This window comes from Mchenga conophoros, linkage group LG23, assembly GCF_057382185.1.
Source record: "Mchenga conophoros isolate Kocher_MC1m ecotype Shallow Benthic linkage group LG23, M_conophoros_male_GT1.1, whole genome shotgun sequence".
Taxonomy (NCBI): Eukaryota; Metazoa; Chordata; class Actinopteri; order Cichliformes; family Cichlidae; genus Mchenga; species Mchenga conophoros.
Window position 1 is genome coordinate 32,843,441 of NC_140547.1, and position 17,114 is coordinate 32,860,554.

Below are 17,114 nucleotides of genomic sequence, written 5' to 3' on the forward strand. Positions count from 1 at the left end.
AGTAGCAGGGAGGCCCCGCATCCCAGACCCAAGTCTGACGGCCAGCACCTCCTCCCAGCCCCCCAGCCCCCCAGCCCTGACGGCCAACAGAACCGGGGTGAGTGAAGACCTCAAACCTCCCTACGCCCGCTCATATGTAGTGTTGCTGTGTGCTGTTCTAAAGTGCATTTAAAACTCAGGAGAGCATGGTACTAGCTTCCTCTCAGAGAGCAGCACGGCTCCTCCCGAAAACCCTTAGTGTCTAAATACATTTAAAATTGAGGGTAGGGCATCAGCGCCCGAGGTGGGTTGGAATACACCAACCATCCTCTGGATGCTGTAAAACGTGCCCACCCCCAAGGCCCTATATGTATGTGTTATGTGAGAGTGTGAGTAATGTGGATGTCTAGGTTGCAGAATAAAATTGAGGCACAGGCGGCCAGAAGGGGACAGAGAGGGAGTGCCTCCCCTGCACCCTGGTGACATACCTGCACCCCAAGCCCTGCGTGTGTGGGTGGGTGTGGTAGAGCGGGAATAGGGAGGCAGCTGAGGATGGGGAGGGAAGAAAGGGAGGGGCAAGTGGCCCCTCCCTGGGGCCAGCTCCCCCGCTGACCCCAGTAGGCACCCCCACACTCTGGAACCCACCAGGGCAAGGGGGCCCAGGCCCATCCGGACCGGGGCCCGCAGCAGCAGCACCGCCCAGCCCCACAGAGTCTGGGGCAGCCCTCCTGACTCCACCCCAGAGAAAACTGCACCCACCCCATCATCCAATCATCTCCCAAACTACACAAGACAATAGATACCCAGGTTGAGTTCATTCTCCACCTCTCCTAAATCTCTCCCCCCCCCCACCTGCAGAGTGAGCTCCTGTAGTGAGGAGACCACCTGCAAAGATATAACAACCTCCCCACCAGTTAAAGAGCCCCCTAGTTGGGCCGATGCACCAGAGGTCCCCTGCACTGGGGCCGAGCCCCCCTGCACCCACCCGCCCACTGCTCTGGCGACACAACAGCCAGGACCCAAGCCCCCAAGGCCCGGCCAGCACCCCAGACCGGGGGGCGGAGCACCCCCAGACCCCCAAGCCTCCACGCCCGTCCCGGACCCTCCCAGGGGCAGCCAGGCTACCAGGCCAGTAACCAACGTCCGCCAGCACAGACCCTCTCCCATCTCCGCTGTACGCAGCCACAAGGAAAACACCATCCAAGAGCCCCAGAGCTCCTAACCAGGTCATGGTCACATCCCCCAGGTTAGGCCCTCCAGGGAAACATCCCTAGGGACTCCCCAGACACCCTAAGGCCGTCCCTACCCCCATATCAACTACAATAGCGAAGGCAGGACCAAACCATGACCCCCCACCCCCACTAGGTGATGAAGCCGATCAAAGGAGCCCAAAGGGATTGATCAAATGTGATGGCAGAGGTTGTATCAAGACTAATGTGATCTATTAGATGGTTTTTATATTGGTTAGAATTAAGATTATTTTTATTTTTCCAGTTAATGAGGACCATTTTCTTGGCAATGCATAGGGCCGTAAAAACAACGTGGGCTGTGTTTATTTCTGCAGTGATCTCATCCAAGTTGCCCAGCAAGCATATTAAAGGGGAGGCTGGAATGTTACATTTCAGACACTTTGATAAGTCTACACATATCTCACGCCAAAATTTCTGAACTGGTGGACAGAACCAAAGAGCGTGGATGTAATTGTCCGTTGTATTTGCTGTGCAGTGTGAGCAGTTGTTGGAAGGCGTATAGCCCATCTTGAACATCCTATGACCAGTATAGTGCACTCTGTGTAATATTTTGTATTGTATTAATTGCAAACTGGGATTTCTGATCCATTGAAAGGTTTTTAAGGATATCTGAGACCAAAGGTTTGGGTCTAAGTTGATTGATAAATCTGGTTCCCATTTTGCAGTAGGAAGGGATATTGATTCATCTATTTTAGAAAGTGTTCTGTATATTTTAGACAATGATTTGGGGGGTTTTAGACTAAAAAAAATTGTACCACAGTTGGTGGTGTTTGTAATTCAGCTTCACTGGGATTAAATTTCTTTTTTACTATGGATTTAATTTGTTGATATTCCAAAATTCGTTTCTTGTTGATCCCATATTGTGTAACTAGTCTGTCAACTAGTCAGTTAAACTTTTGGGATATTGATGTGATCAGTCAAATAGCAGAGGGGGTTGTTAGTCGATACCTGGACCCTACAGAGATTGCACAGGTAGTCCATCTCCCACATGGTAAAACGGTAAATGAAATTCCAGGAGACAAGAAAATGTTCTAGGAGACCTGGACAAGGCTGTTGAAGGCCCTTAACCCATCATCAGGACTGGGATCTGCTCCGTTTTACAAAAGGAAACTGGATGATCACTGCCAAAACCCTATAAAAATGACAATAATGGCGCCAGAGAGCCCAGTGCCCTCTGGTAAGCCCTGTGCTCACCACCCAGCACCATGGAACCCAACTAACCTTTGCCATAGAATACCAGAATTGGTAGGTCCTCCACTTGCGCCCTGTGCTTTTCAAAGATGAAAGCAAGCTTAACCCATGCACATGTGACAGAACTGAAAGGGTCTGGAGAAGTCGTGGAAAAACGTATGTTGTGTAACATCATTCAGCATGACTGGGTTGGTGGTGAGTCACTGGCATATTGATAGAGGGATGCACAAACCTCTACAGGCTAGGCAACGGCACCCTGACTTTCAATAGATATTGTAATAAAGTCCTTGAACTTTATCAGACCATATGCTTGTGGGTCCTGGATTCTTCCTGGTGCACAGCAATGTCCAACCTCATGTGGTGAGAGTATGCAGGCAGTTCTTGAAGGATGAAGGAACTAATACCACTGACTGGCCCCCACACTCACCTGACCTAAATCAATAGAACACCTGTGGGACATTATGTTTCAGTTCATCCAATGTTGCCAGGTTGCACCACCTAACATATTACTCAGTGCACATCAGTAATGATGATTTTTTTCCCCATTGAGATCTGATATGTTATTAAAGTGGTTATTTTTTGAGCAGCGTATAAGAATCCGGTAATAAACCGTTAGGTTAAAGACTCCTATAATCTTAGGGTGGATGCTAAAATAGATTACACAAGTTTACTGACCTTTCCGGCCCCCACTGGTCCGATTACAGTCAGAAGTTGATGTGACTTTGCTGTGATGGAAACATTCTGAAGAGATGGTGCATCCAAACTCTAAACAAAGACAAAAATGGCAGTAAGTACTACATCAAACTATAAAGTTTGCAGGAACAGTCATTGTTCTACAACAATATGTTACACCGCTACGAAATATATTACACTATTTACCTTATCCCAGTAGCAGGTCAGTTTCTCGATCTCAATAGAGTTTCCCCCCTTTTCCGCCAAAGGCAACATAATGTTTTTTCTCTCAATCTCTTCCAGTAGGAGAAAATTCTGGGAAAATGATAAACATGGTTTTACACCAGCTTTGGAAATTGTTTGACTATCTTGGACATGACTACTGGATTGCCAACTTTTCCTACAGTTTATGACAGAAATTAATTACCTTAATCCTGCGAATGCTCACTACAGTCTCTGACAACTTCTCAATGGCCAGAGGAAAGAACAGGGTCAGGGTGACCTTAATTGTACCATACAGGGACATGGTGACAAACACCTGGCTGGCAGTCATGGTGTTCCCCAAAAGAGTGTAGACCGTGAAGGTAACAAAGATTATGAGCTTGCTGCTGGCAAAGAAGGAAGCCATGTTGAGTCCTCGTAGGTAGGAGCTCTTTAATATCCGACTGATTTCTTTCCTACAAACATAAGAGAACATATGTAGATGGATTACATAGTTGAAGCAAAGTTTTAAGTTTAAATTTGGCAGGATGTTGAGCAACATCGGTTTCACTTTGATATGTCTATGACATTAATTATATATTTAATTTTTAAGTTATGAAGGAAAAAGGAAAGAAAAGTCAGAGTGTAGCTTTTTGTGAATTCCCATGTTCTCCCTGTGCCTGCATAAGTTCTGTCTAAGTACTCTTGGTTATCCAATACAGCAGGATCCAAACTGAGTTTAGGGATCACTCTTGATATGAGTTTCAGCAGGAGGACAACAGTACCAATTAAGAACACCCCAGAAAAAAAAAGTAGTAATATAAACTTTTTCACAAATTGAAGAATAGACAAGCAAACATAAAATGTAAACATGTTGCAAAAGGAGGATTTATGTAAGAGTTGTAGCATTTGCACCTATGTGAAAAACGTGGAAATCCTAAGTGATTTTCAGAAAAGTTAACCTCTGACCTTGGGGTTAAGGTCAGCGGGATTTGAACTTATCTGAGATTTCTAGTAGGTGCATCATTGGTCTGAATTTGAAAATCCTATGTCGCCTCATTCTGGAGTTCATTCACAAACTTGGTATTGTCGTCCTCCCTGTGTTTTGACGACAATACCCCGTGAGCCTGTCAGAGCTGAGGGCTAAATCAGTTGATGATGGAGAGGGGTACCAAAAAAGGATAATATATGCAGTAGTATTCTGCTGGTTCAGAAAATGATTCGTGTCAAAACATTACCAGTTTGTCTGTGATTCTCATCCTTACTTTCTAACTTCAGTCACCAGGGCTGAGAACCATTTCTCCCAGACATACATCTTGATTATCCTTATGCCAGACACCACTTCATTCATGATACGGATTCTGCTGTCAGTAAGGACTGCTGTTTTGCTCCTGCCAAAAAACAACAACAAAAAACTCCACAACATGTCATTGAGGCCGCTAGTTTTCCTAATGATACATTATAAATAACATATTAGTGCATGAGAAAATAGACACAGTCATTGAACATTGTTAAACAGGCCCTGTCATGGTCCTGGGTTTGGACTCGGGTTTCAGAGTTTGGAACTTGTTTTAAAATGTTTTTAGATTCATAGGGAACATTTAGTTCTTAGTTCGAATCTTTTTAGTTCAAGTTTCTATTTCTGTTGGTTGGGTTGTTCTTCATCGTTTGATTTTCTTTGATTCATTCTTGTTGGCTCTTGTTCCCTTATTTCCTCTCCTTGTTTTTAGTTTGTCATATTGAGTGTTTCGGTTATTCATTCCCTGTTTTATTTTGGTTGTCATTTGTTTCTTGGGTCTTGTATTTAGTTTTACTTTCTTTTGTAATCATCTGATTAGTTTCAGCTGTGTCTTGTTTCCCTGGTGTTTCCTGTCTGATTTCTACATTAGCTCCGGTCTTGCAAAATATTTGCATGGCTTCAGTATCAGCTTTAACATTCCCTAGTTATCTAGGTGGACATAAAATACACTAAAGTTAAAAATGGGAGTCCTACAGAGGAGTTTATGTGTGGGTTTGTATGCATCAAATGTGTCTAATGCCAAAGCAACAAGGTTTAGGATTTCTATGACTGCAGTAAAATTCCCTCCATCCATCACTTACTCATCTGACCCAAAGAAAAAAATTAACATAGGACAATCCTTAAGGCTACGATGAAGGTCATTACTGATACAGACTGATTATACAGAACCTTAAACACACTTCGATCAGGTAATAGAGCTCATACTCTTTAGAGAGATCATATAAATCTACATTCTTCATGAAATGCAACAACTCCAAAAAAAGTAGTTTTTGTCACAGTGGTGTGATGATCAGCTGTGCACTTAGCATGCTGAGGTTAAAAACTCAAAATGGATACAGCACAAAAGGCTAAAAGCCAAAAAAAAAAAAAAAAGTTACACAGAGAGTATTTTGGGAAATTTGTTGAGAGTTGAGATGTCAGTGGAGGACTTTTTTTGACTGTGCCAATCTTTCTATAATTGAAACCGAGTTGGGAAGAACTCTGCAGAAGTTCGGTAAAATAATGTGCCCACAGTAAGAAAACAAGAGAAACAGAAGGTTTTCTGTGTATTAACAAACACTTCCTGCTTTATAATTACAGGAGAGTCTGGGCAATGAGCTACCAGAACATTTTGTGTAATTTCAAACATTTCTTACAATTGAATTTGTGCGAACATGTCTTTCATTTACTACAGCAACATTTCTTTAGAAAAGAAAAATCACAGCGCCACTCGTCCAGCCTGCTTAAGATCAAAGTAAGTTGTATGTGGCCCTCAAGGTAAAATGAGTTTGACCTCCTTGGTTTACGAAGTACCAGAGGAGGGCAGCAATGCACCTTTGTGTCTAAAATCCAAGAAGAAGTCTGGCAGTCTGCCTGTTTAACCACCTTTGTATGTCTCAGTTCGGGTTTTGGAATTTCCTGGATTAGTCTTTTTTGTGTGTGGATATTTTGGAGCTTGTGAACATCGGGCTTCTACTTTAATAAAAAGGTGTGTTTTACATTTGCCCAATTTGCCTATGAGTCCTGCAGTCGGGTCTTGTTTCTTGCTGGACGTTGAGAGGTCTATAGATTGAAAGATCCATGTACTTCTCCAGTTATCCTTTACCTGAAGATGCCGAAGAGTTTTCCAAACCAGGTCTGTATCGGCATCATAACTGCAATTGTTGCCACACCTGCCAGGCACGAGGGGCCGATCTCATACCAAAGGAAAACGATGATCACCATTGCTTGCAGAGGTCCCGCCCACAAGTAGTGCAGTCTGAGTGTAATCTGTAGAGGTCATTATAAATGACATTTTGAAAAGTGTGTGACATTTGGAAGTGGCGGTCACAACTTGGATAAAACTGTCAGTCACCATAAGGAGCCTGTAATGTAAGCAAACATAGATGCCCAAGATTTGGAGAAATGTGCTAATGGTCAACAAATTTTAGGAATACTCAATAAAGTGTTGGGTAACTACATGCCGATAGAACAGCTTTAAGATGCTTGTGATTCTCGTGTGACTGCAATCACCCTCACATGTTAATCAGTCGTGTCAGGCTTTAAGCTATCCCAAAAATGATTCCTTTGTGGCATTAACAAAATAGCCGCAGAGACTTGCTTTTAATGCCTGACTGCAGTTAACCAGGGTGGATGAGCATGTTTCATTTGTGGAAGTACAGATGTTTTATTCAGATGCCTGCCTAATATTTTTGAAAACAACTTCCTGTGAATTAGACAAAAGTAAACTTAATTGTCCTACCCATACAAAAATTGCCTATATACATCCTTATGACATAGCTAGCTATCAGTTGAAGGTTTGCTCTCAGTCAATCTCATTGATTAGAAGTTATTGTGAGGTCTTGTATTAGCTCAAAATCAGTCATCTTGTGATGCCACCGTCTGAACAGGGACTCGCCAGACCTTATGCTCTATAGATGGTGTGCTGTAATCCTGGAAGTGGACAGAAATGTTTCGTCATACAATAAATGTGATCTCTCTGGACAACTTTGTGTATTGTGTACACATTGTGTATATTGTGTATCTGGAATGAATTTTAGGTCTCTACGTCCATCCCATGGGGAATGGGAGCAGTAACAAAGGTGTTGCGTTTATATTTTTGTTGAGTGTATAACATCAAGCAGAGGGTCAAGAGTTCAGATTTTTCATCTTTATCATTCTCCTGTGGCAAGTTAGTGTAGTAACTTTTAAATAATATCTAAAAAAACCCCTGTATTTACCACAAATACCCATCTACTCAAATACCTAATGAAAAAAGGTTTCAAAGGGTACATCCAGGTTAACCCTCTGTCCTTCTGTTGTCTCGGTTACAATTCTCCAAATGTAGTTTCGAGTTGGTTCTTGACCCTTACAAATTTAGGTCATCTGTTGCCTTACCTCATCAAAATGATTAACATCATTTGAAAGTAGGTTCACTATTTGACCGGTGGTTGTTCGTCCGATGGATTCAGTGCTGAGACCAAGAGCCTGATGAGAACATTTTTACTTAACAGCTTGAAAAATTTACAAAATTATTCTGAGAGTTGTGAGCTCAAAAATTTGCATCTCTTGTGCAAATTTTCTGAATCTTCACTGACCTTCCTGTAGATCATGTGACACATAGCCACTCTAATCCTCATGCCTGTTCTTTGGACATGATAGTAGTAGAGATGTTGGAGGATAGTCAGTCCAAACGTGGAGATGGACATCGCAGCAGCGTAAACATACGCCATGCAAAGACTCCTCTGATCATCTGGGTGATAATTCTCAAAGAAAAGGATTATTTTTCCCAGAAGAAGTGGCTGGATCACTTTGATTGCCTCCTTTACGACAAAGACAATAAATACATAATGGAATATGCAAACAAGCTTCACTCTATCCATTACTAGTACTGGATGTGGTAAATTGGTTCAAATATCTGCTAGTAATACAATAATACAGTAAAACTACAGTATTCCTTTTTATTTTAGCTCATCTGAAATAATATGGCCAGAAAACCGCACAAAATCTCAAATACGACCTGTGCATGAATGATTGTTTTAACACTGGTGCCAATTGTAAATATTCACAACATACCAGAAAAAATTCAAATAGGCCGGCTAATGCATAGGACTTTCCATAGCACTTTATAAGAACCCTGGAGAGCTGCGGCTTCCATAGTTCCTTTGAAGCCTTTTTTACTTCCTCGTTCCAACATCTGCAAATCAAATGAATTTATTAGTTGAGCCCAGGATTTATAAACACATTTCCAACAGAGGTGCTTTACTATTTTATGAAAATTATTTGCATTGAAATTTGATGGCAGCAACATATCTCACAAAGTTGGGACAGGGCAAGAGAAGGCTGCAAAGGTAAGTGGCACTAAAAAGAAACAACTGGAGGACTTTGAGGCTAATTAGGTTAATTAGCAGCAGGTCAGTAACACAATTATCAGACCCTCGAAAGCACTTGATATTACAAGCAGTGGCAGGTTGACAGAATGGCAATCCACACTATAAAAAAATAAAACATTAACTTGAAACAAACAGACATGTTTCTTAACCAGCACCACTTCTGGTTTTGTCACATTAGCCTTTTGCTGAAGTACCTCTGCAGCTCCTCTCCCAGGGTTTCAGACCGATCCTCCGGAAGGACACTGTACATGTCACCTTTCTCGAGCCTGTGTTTTTGGCCAAGCTGTAACAGGGGGTTTAACCAACTGAAACAGAAAAAAACAAACCATTTCCATCTGGCAGAGAAAAATACAAATCACTGTGGTTTAGAAAAGACATATCTAAGCTGACTGTGAATGTCTGAACTATTTGTGCTTAATGAGTTATTTGGAGAAACAGTGTTTCTAGTGATGGACTTGGAGGATCTCTTAAAGCTAATGCTGTTCACACATCAAATATCGGCCACAGTCCCGGAAGAACATTTAAAATTACAATGTAAATTCACAGGTATCCAGCTTCTTGAATTAACAAGCAAGTGATGATGATCAGTGTATGAATAACTAATAAGCACAGGAAAGCAACTGGTGCTGAAAGAAAAAGACAGCTCTTTGAGGCTGGCTGTGGGAATGAATCAATCTGCATACGCTGACTTCACACTGCAGTCCAGAGAAACGAATGACTACACCCACTTCTATATAGTCTATACATAAACCTTTAAAAAAGCAGTGTGTACGACTTAGGGCAGCTAGTGGTGAAGTTGCAGATAGCAAACAGCTGCTCTGGCCTCGCCTTCATCTTCCGAGCAAATAGGAATACTTGCTGTGACTGCTAAACATGTTAAATGTCGTCTGTGAAACGAGAGAGGGCCCTGGTTTGTTTCTCTGTAAAGCCTTACAGAGTTCACTGAAGTCACTTAGTGAGCTCATTGCAATAGTCTCATCAGTTTTCTCCAATAAAAAGAAACGGCTGATTAAACTAGATGTGCAATAAAGAACGTGTTTTAACTTCTATTTGCATGAAAGCTTTTCAAAAATACTTGAGAGCCTCAGACTTTGTGAGAGCATCAGTTTGCACATTGGGACTAGACCAAGACGTACATCGGAATGCCCGTAGGGGATATATCACGTGATGTTCTTTAAGTAACTGACACATATTTGTTATGTACAATATGTACAAGCCCCTATGCGAAGGGGAAGCCTATATTCAGTCACCTATGGAATATGGACAGTTTACATTTGACATTTATAGAACGATTGACTTACACTCTCCCTGTAGATATAACGGGCCTTTTTTAAAAGCCCACTTTAAAAAGATCAAAAGATCCGCAAGCCCTTTAAGTTCTAACCTATTTGATTTCTCAGTTACTTGTTACCCGAGTCTTCTAGTCGTTACTGAGTACACAAAAATAAAAATAAAAATTCCCTCTTCGCTCCTAGATTCCGATTCATCTCTATGATATACTTTATTCCCATTTCAGACGGAACGCTTTAATATTTTTTGGGAACGCAGGCATCTGTTCAAAGCAAATGGATTTAATTTTAACAAGTCAGGGGTGAAACTGTTCACCTCCAACTTGTTTTATTCCATACGTCATCCATCCGTGCTTGGTGCCAAGGCTGAGATAAACGAGGAGTTATCTCATAAAGAGGAACAAACAGTACTCCAAGAACAGACAAAGCCCAGCAGAAACCTTGAGGAGGAGCTCCATTTGCCCCCACCCGGGAAGAGCCTCAGAAAGGAGAGACATCTAAGGCAAGAAGAGGGGTCCCTATTTGCCTCCAACTCTCTCAACAACACCAACGACCAGGACAAGGGACCACGACCTTCCCCAGTCCCCCAAACCCCTGACAGGCCATCACCCTCCTCCCCCTCCCTTTCTCCCTCCTCCCCACACCTGAAATTCACTGAGGAGATGATGGAGCGGGTCAATGCTGGGCTCAGATCTACCCCCCGTCCCAATCCCTTTTTGTCCCCCATAAACCCCCCACCAGAGCGGCCAAAGGTTCGCCATCGAGCCCCACCCTCAACAGAGCAATCGAAGTCACATTGCCCAGCCTCGCCCCCCTTAGTTCCTCTTCATGCCCTGTCTCCGCAGTCTGATGCGTGATGTGTGAAGGGTCCGGGCTGTGAGGATTATGGCAGTGATGACTTTTCCCAGGAGAAGCTGGGACCCTGTTTACTAGAAGGTTTTAAAATTTCTGTACTTTTAGGTGACAGGAGACATGTGGCCTGGTCAAAACACAGAGAGCTGCACTCTAAAAGATCTTTAAACATAGTAAACATACCTTGTGTGCCACAGACTGCTCCCAAACACGAGGGGACAAGTAATACCTCTAAAACACTTAAGTTGGCTTTATTAAAAATGTTTTCCCAGCTAGAGATCTAATGTTTAATTAATGATTTAATCACTGAGCACAGCCTTGATTTTATGTTTTTAACTGAAACTTGGTTGGACCAAAGTAACAGTGGAGCTGTTCTCATCGAGACAACCCCTCCTAACTACAGTTTTATCAGTGAGGTCAGGGCGAGCAGGAGAGGAGGAGGGGTTGCTGTCTTATTTAATGAATCATTTCAATGTAAGCAGCTATCTCCTGGAAGTTTTCAGTCTTTTGAATATGTGGCTTTACAGCTGAAGGCCCCATCCAAAGTTGTGTTTCTTAATGTTTACAGGCCTCCCAAATACTGCACAGACTTTTTTAATGACCTCAGTGAACTGCTGTCTGTGATCTGTGTTGATTTTGACTGTGTAATTATTGCTGGGGATTTTAACATTCATGTGGACAACCCTCAGGACAAAGGGACTAAAGACCTGAATAACACTCTGGGCAACTTTGGGCTGACTCAGCATGTAACAGAGGCCACACATAATAGAGGACACACTCTTGACCTACTGATCTCCAAAGGCCTGAGCATTTCAAAGGTTACTGTGTCTGATGTGGGCCTGTCTGATCATTACTGTGTTTTCTTTGAAAGTAAAATCTCAGCCCACACAAATATATCAACAACAGTGATCACAAAACGGTGTATAACTGAACACAGTAGTGCAATTTTTAACCAGGTCTTCCCATTAACACCTGACCTGCCCAGAGGGTCAGTCAATGAGCTCGTCAATAGCTTCAATGCTAACATGTTAAATGTAATGGACCCAATTGCTCCCATTAAGGTGAAGGTTATCTCTGGAAGGAAAAAGTCTCCATGGAGAAACTCCACACTGGTGAAAAACGAAAAAAGAGAGTGTAGGAAAGCTGAGCGCAGATGGAGAAAAACAAACCTCCAGGTTCATTATGACATTTATAAAGAGAAACTTCACAATTATAATTTACAACTGAGGAGTGCAAGGAGGTCCTACTTCTCTGACATCATCACTAAAAACAGCCATAATGCTCGGGTCTTATTTTCTACAGTTGACAGGCTAACAAACCCTCCTGCGTCAGTGGCAGCTGAACTTCATTCGACCATGGCCTGCAATGACTTTGCCAAATTCTTCACTGAAAAAATCCAAAAAATTAGACAAGCAATTGGTACATCAACAGCAGATCCAGGATATGTACTGTGTCCACCAAAAAACTGTTTAAACACCATGAAACAGTTTCAACCTTTTAACAGCAAAGACCTGGAGGACATCTTAGGTAAACTGAACTCCTCCTCCTGCTGTTTAGATGTCCTGCCAACAAGTTTTTTCAAAAAGGTCTCAAAGACTTTAGAGTCAGACCTGTTACAGATCGTCAACTTTTCTTTATTATCAGGTGTGTTTCCAGAATCACTAAAAACTGCTGTAATCAAACCTATACTGAAAAAGGACAATCTTGACAAGACACAAATGAACAACTACAGGCCGATCTCAAATCTCCCGTTTTTAAGTAAGATCATTGAAAAAGCAGTTTCTCAACAGCTCAGTTACTTCTTAAAACAGAATAATTGCTACGATGCCTTCCAGTCAGGTTTTAGACAGAACCACAGCACTGAAACCGCTCTGACCAAAGTGTTTAATGACATATGTCTGAATACAGACAGTGGAAAAATGTCAGTCCTAGTTTTACTGGATCTCAGTGCAGCATTTGATACAGTTGACCACAACATATTACTCAAACGACTGGAGAACTGGACAGGTCTTTCAGGAACTGTACTAAACTGGTTCAAAACATACGTAGAAAACAGGAAATACTTTGTATCAATAGGTAACTTCACATCTGAGCAGACAAGTATCACATGTGGAGTTCCCCAAGGTTCCATCTTGGGACCCCTTCTGTTTAACATCTACATGCTCCCACTGGCACAGATTATAAACAACAACAAAATAAACTATCACAGCTATGCAGATGACACACAAATATATATCACAATGTCACCAGGAGACCGAGGCCCTGTACAGGCTCTTGGTAAATGCATTGAGGAAATCAATGACTGGTTGTGCCACAATTTTCTCCAGCTAAACAAAAACAAAACTGAGGTAATAGTCTTTGGCGCCAAAGAAAAACGATTACAGGTCACCAGAGAACTTCAATCTATACATCTAAAAACCACAAACCAGGCGAGAAATTTGGGTGTAGTGATGGATGCAGACCTAAACTTAGAAAAACACATTAAGACAATAACAAAATCAGCTTACTATCACCTCAAGAATATATCAAGGATAAAAGATCTGATGTCTCAACAGGACCTGGAAAAACTAGTCCATGCATTCATCTTTAGTAGGCTTGATTACTGTAACAGCATCTTTACAGGTCTACCTAAAAAATCAGTCAGACAACTACAGCTCATTCAGAACTCTGCTGCTCGAGTCCTCACTAAGACCAAAAAAGTGGACCACATCAGTCCAGCTCTGAGGTCCTTACACTGGCTGCCTGTCCGTCAGAGGATAGACTTTAAAGTTCTGATGCTGGCCTATAAAGCTCTGAATGGTTTAGGACCAAAATACATCAATGACCTCCTGACCCAGTATGAACCATCCAGATCCCTCAGGTCATCTGGATCCGGTCTTTTATCAGTTCCCAGAGTCAGAACCAGACACGGAGAAGCTGCATTCAGCTTTTATGCTCCTTATATCTGGAACAAACTCCCAGAAAGCCTCAGATCAGCTGAAACACTCAGTTTATTTAAATCCAGGTTGAAGACTCACCTGTTCTCAGCTGCATTTGAATAAAGCACCAAATCCACACTTTAAGCTTAAATTTCAAAACTTACATTTAACTACTGATTTTATCTACTGTTCTGATTTTATCTGTTTTGATTTTATATACTGTTTTGTTTGTTTGTTTGTTTGTTTGTTAATTAGTTAGTTTATTTGCTTGTTTTAATCAATTTTAAATCATGCTTTTTATTTGTTCTTGTTTCTAATGTCTCTGTAAAGCACTTTGAATCACCTTGTTGTTGAATTGTGCTATACAAATAAACTTGCCTTGCCTTGCCTTGCCTAAGTGCTGTCACTCAGTGCGGAATAATTTGCAGAAACTTTCTTCTTTCTTTTGACTGATATACTAACAACATGCTGAGGAATCCAATATCTTCATTAATGCACTTACCACAAAAAGACCCTTGAAAAAAAGCTGGCAGTGGCCAAAGGATTGCGCCTGCTGTCTGCCTTTGTAGTCTCCATATTAGATGGGTGCTCTGAGGCTGCTGTCTGTACCCATCTGTACACCGTGTTCACTCAGGGATAGGATTGCCAACCGTCCCTTAAAAAACGGAATCGTCCCGTATTTAGAAACAAAAGTACACGTCCCGTATTGAGCTAATAAGGGACGCACTTTGTCCCGTAATACAGTGAGAATCAAAAGTAGTCTATAAATGTTAATGGAATTAACGCTTTGTTTGAAAACATAATTCCCAGCCCCTCTCCTGCTTTGTGACCAATGAGCTGACAGCACACTTATGACAATTCGAGTATGACAATTCAGATTACCGCTTATCTCATTGGTCGAGGAAAGGTCGCTTGCGGAGAAAATACCGGAAGACAACAGATGACCACAACAACAAGCATGGCCAACAGGGAAACAAACGCTGACACTGCGGTGCAAGTCTCGGACGACAGTACAAGTTGCGCCCTGCAGCTGCGCTACCGGCAGACAGACCCTACATCCCCAGTGAGGGAAGAAACGGGGGTGATGTCTCCCGAGGACACCTCACACACCATCTCTCCTTCCTGTAATCACTTTAAATGTGAGATCGCTCCCTGATATGATTGAGGAGCTAATGACGCTAACCCGGTCACAGTGGCAGTATCCCGGTGTTGTGCCAAAAAGTGATTGCCTGCCAAAAAGTGATTTCCAATGTTTCCGTGTATTTTTTATGTGTAATATCTTTACGTATGTTGGTAAATAGACTTCGGTGAACAGCGTTTACAAAGGGGTTATATATAGAATTAAAAGATTATCTGTTTTTTCAAGTATCTTTATAACTCTGTGTTATTGTACTCACATTATAACCAATCCGGTCCTTTTCCCCCACTTACAATATTTTTACTGAACTATTGTAATATTTGCTGCCATTTCTGCTGTCTTACTCTTACAAAAGACATTTTTAATGTTAATGAGATTTTTTTTTAACTGCATAAATAAAGGTTCTATAAAAGTCACTGCCAAAAACTGATTGCGGCTTCTACCTTGTTACACGAATGTTGTTTGTGGCTCAATATGACTTTGTGTCATCCATGAGGGATGCATTTGACATATGTTTCACATATTATAGGCCATCAAGTTACTTATAGCAGTTTAAATACGAGCAATCAGTTTTTGGCAAATACCGGAAATCAGTTTTTGGCAGACAATCACTTTTTGGCACAACACCGGTACTCCCTCTGTGAGTAGGCTGCCCGGCTTCCAGCTGCTGCGGGCGGACAAGACGAGAGACAGCGGTGAGAGGAAAGGAGGGGGGCTGGCAGTGTTTGTTAAAGACGGTTGTGGTATCTCTGGGCACATCGCTGTGAAAGAACAACTCTGCAACACAGACATTGCGCTATTAGCGGTTAGCATCCGTGGAGGCAGCCTGTGACTCTCTGTGGTCCGCAGACTGCAAACGCAATCTCCGAGAGCTCTTCTTCTAATATCAGGGGACTTTAATCATGTCTCGCTGGACTCCACACTGCCCACCTTCACCCAGTATGTGACCTGCCCCACCGTAGGCAATAAAACATTGTACTTAATGTATGCCAATGAAAAAGTGGCATACAGTTCATCACCTCCCCCTGCCCAGGGAAGATCCGATCGTAACCGAGTGCGTCTTGTCCCTGTGTGTGCAGCCCTTACTGTGCAGGGAGCCACTAATCACCCACGCAGTGCAGAGATGGTCCGCGGAGGGCATATAAATAAATAATAAAAGCAAGTAAATGACAGTATGCTCTTTCTGAAACAAACGGAGACCTTAACTTTTATCAAAATACCGTTTTACTCAGTTTAAAGTAATACCACTGTATAATAGCCTTCAAATTTAATAATGTTAACAGTATCTCATGAATATTTTTGCCCTTTCAACATGCATTAAAAAAATAGATATACAGTTTTGAATCAGACCTGTATGTACGTTTTCTCAAAAGTGACGTAAATAAGTAATCTCAAGAACCTGAAATAATAGTTTCCCATGTAAACTGGAGATGTCCTTGTCAATGTCATCAGAGTACTGTGGATGTCTTACACGAATTTGAAACATAAAACCAGAGTGGCACATGACAGTGTTGCACATAACATAACTAGTTTATATGACATGAAGTTATAAAAAAAAAAGAATCCATGTAACTTGGTAATGGCTTCTTTCTGATAACTGTCGGCTGCAGTGTGCATTATCTTGACAAAAGTATAAGATACTGAACCCACTGATATGATGTGGTGGAGGAGCACAAATACCTGGACACCCACATATATACATTTGCTGAACTGGAAGATCAAAACAGAAGCTGTACACAAGCAGTGTATGGGCAGGCTATTTTTTGTGAGCAAGCTTGTGCAGCGCACTTTGATGTGTTCTTCTTGGATCAGGAGAGCAAGCTCTGTGATTGGCTGCACTTCGGAAGCTGTGGTGGAGAGGAAGTGAGTGAACAAACTGCCATGCATCATGGATATTCCTCTCAATCCACCTCACCAGGTACTTCTCTAAAAGTGTGACTCAGGTCTGTTGCCCCAAAGGATACAGGAAATGTTAGATATTTTAGTATTTTGGGAGCATGTACTGAATACCTTTTTTGATGATATTATACAAAGGACCCTGTTTCTGCAATGCCCTTTGTTTGAACTTCATCTCCTCTTGCTGCGACCCCACGGGCAACTTCCTTTGGCCTGCTGGTCTGGAAAATCCAACAGTTCATCTATATGTAAAGAAGGCACTTAAACTGGAACAGGCATAGCTGCGTTGATCCTGCTGTGGTATAGTGGGACAGTGCATTCCTCGAGTGCACATCAAGTTTGCAGCCTGCTAAAGATC

General features: G+C 42.1%; 1 protein-coding gene across 2 annotated transcripts in view; it reads right to left on the reverse strand.

The window, feature by feature from the left end:
* Positions 1-14,588, reverse strand: part of LOC146547658 (ATP-binding cassette sub-family C member 4-like) — a 31,969-nt gene extending 17,381 nt beyond the window's left edge. Inside the window, exons 1-10 of one of the 2 annotated variants that reach the window (XM_085266342.1) lie at positions 14,225-14,588; positions 8,858-8,968; positions 8,347-8,467; positions 7,869-8,036; positions 7,669-7,758; positions 6,398-6,561; positions 4,559-4,684; positions 3,520-3,769; positions 3,300-3,407; positions 3,096-3,185 (exon numbers count right to left, since the gene is read on the reverse strand). In XM_085266342.1, the coding sequence (XP_085122468.1) occupies positions 3,096-3,185; positions 3,300-3,407; positions 3,520-3,769; positions 4,559-4,684; positions 6,398-6,561; positions 7,669-7,758; positions 7,869-8,036; positions 8,347-8,467; positions 8,858-8,968; positions 14,225-14,298 (1,302 nt within the window). In that variant the 5' untranslated portion in view covers positions 14,299-14,588. Of the gene's footprint in view, positions 1-3,095; positions 3,186-3,299; positions 3,408-3,519; positions 3,770-4,558; positions 4,685-6,397; positions 6,562-7,668; positions 7,759-7,868; positions 8,094-8,346; positions 8,468-8,857; positions 8,969-14,224 lie in introns of both variants that reach the window. The other variant, XM_085266341.1, reaches the window with a different exon arrangement.
* Positions 14,589-17,114: the final 2,526 nt, after the last annotated feature.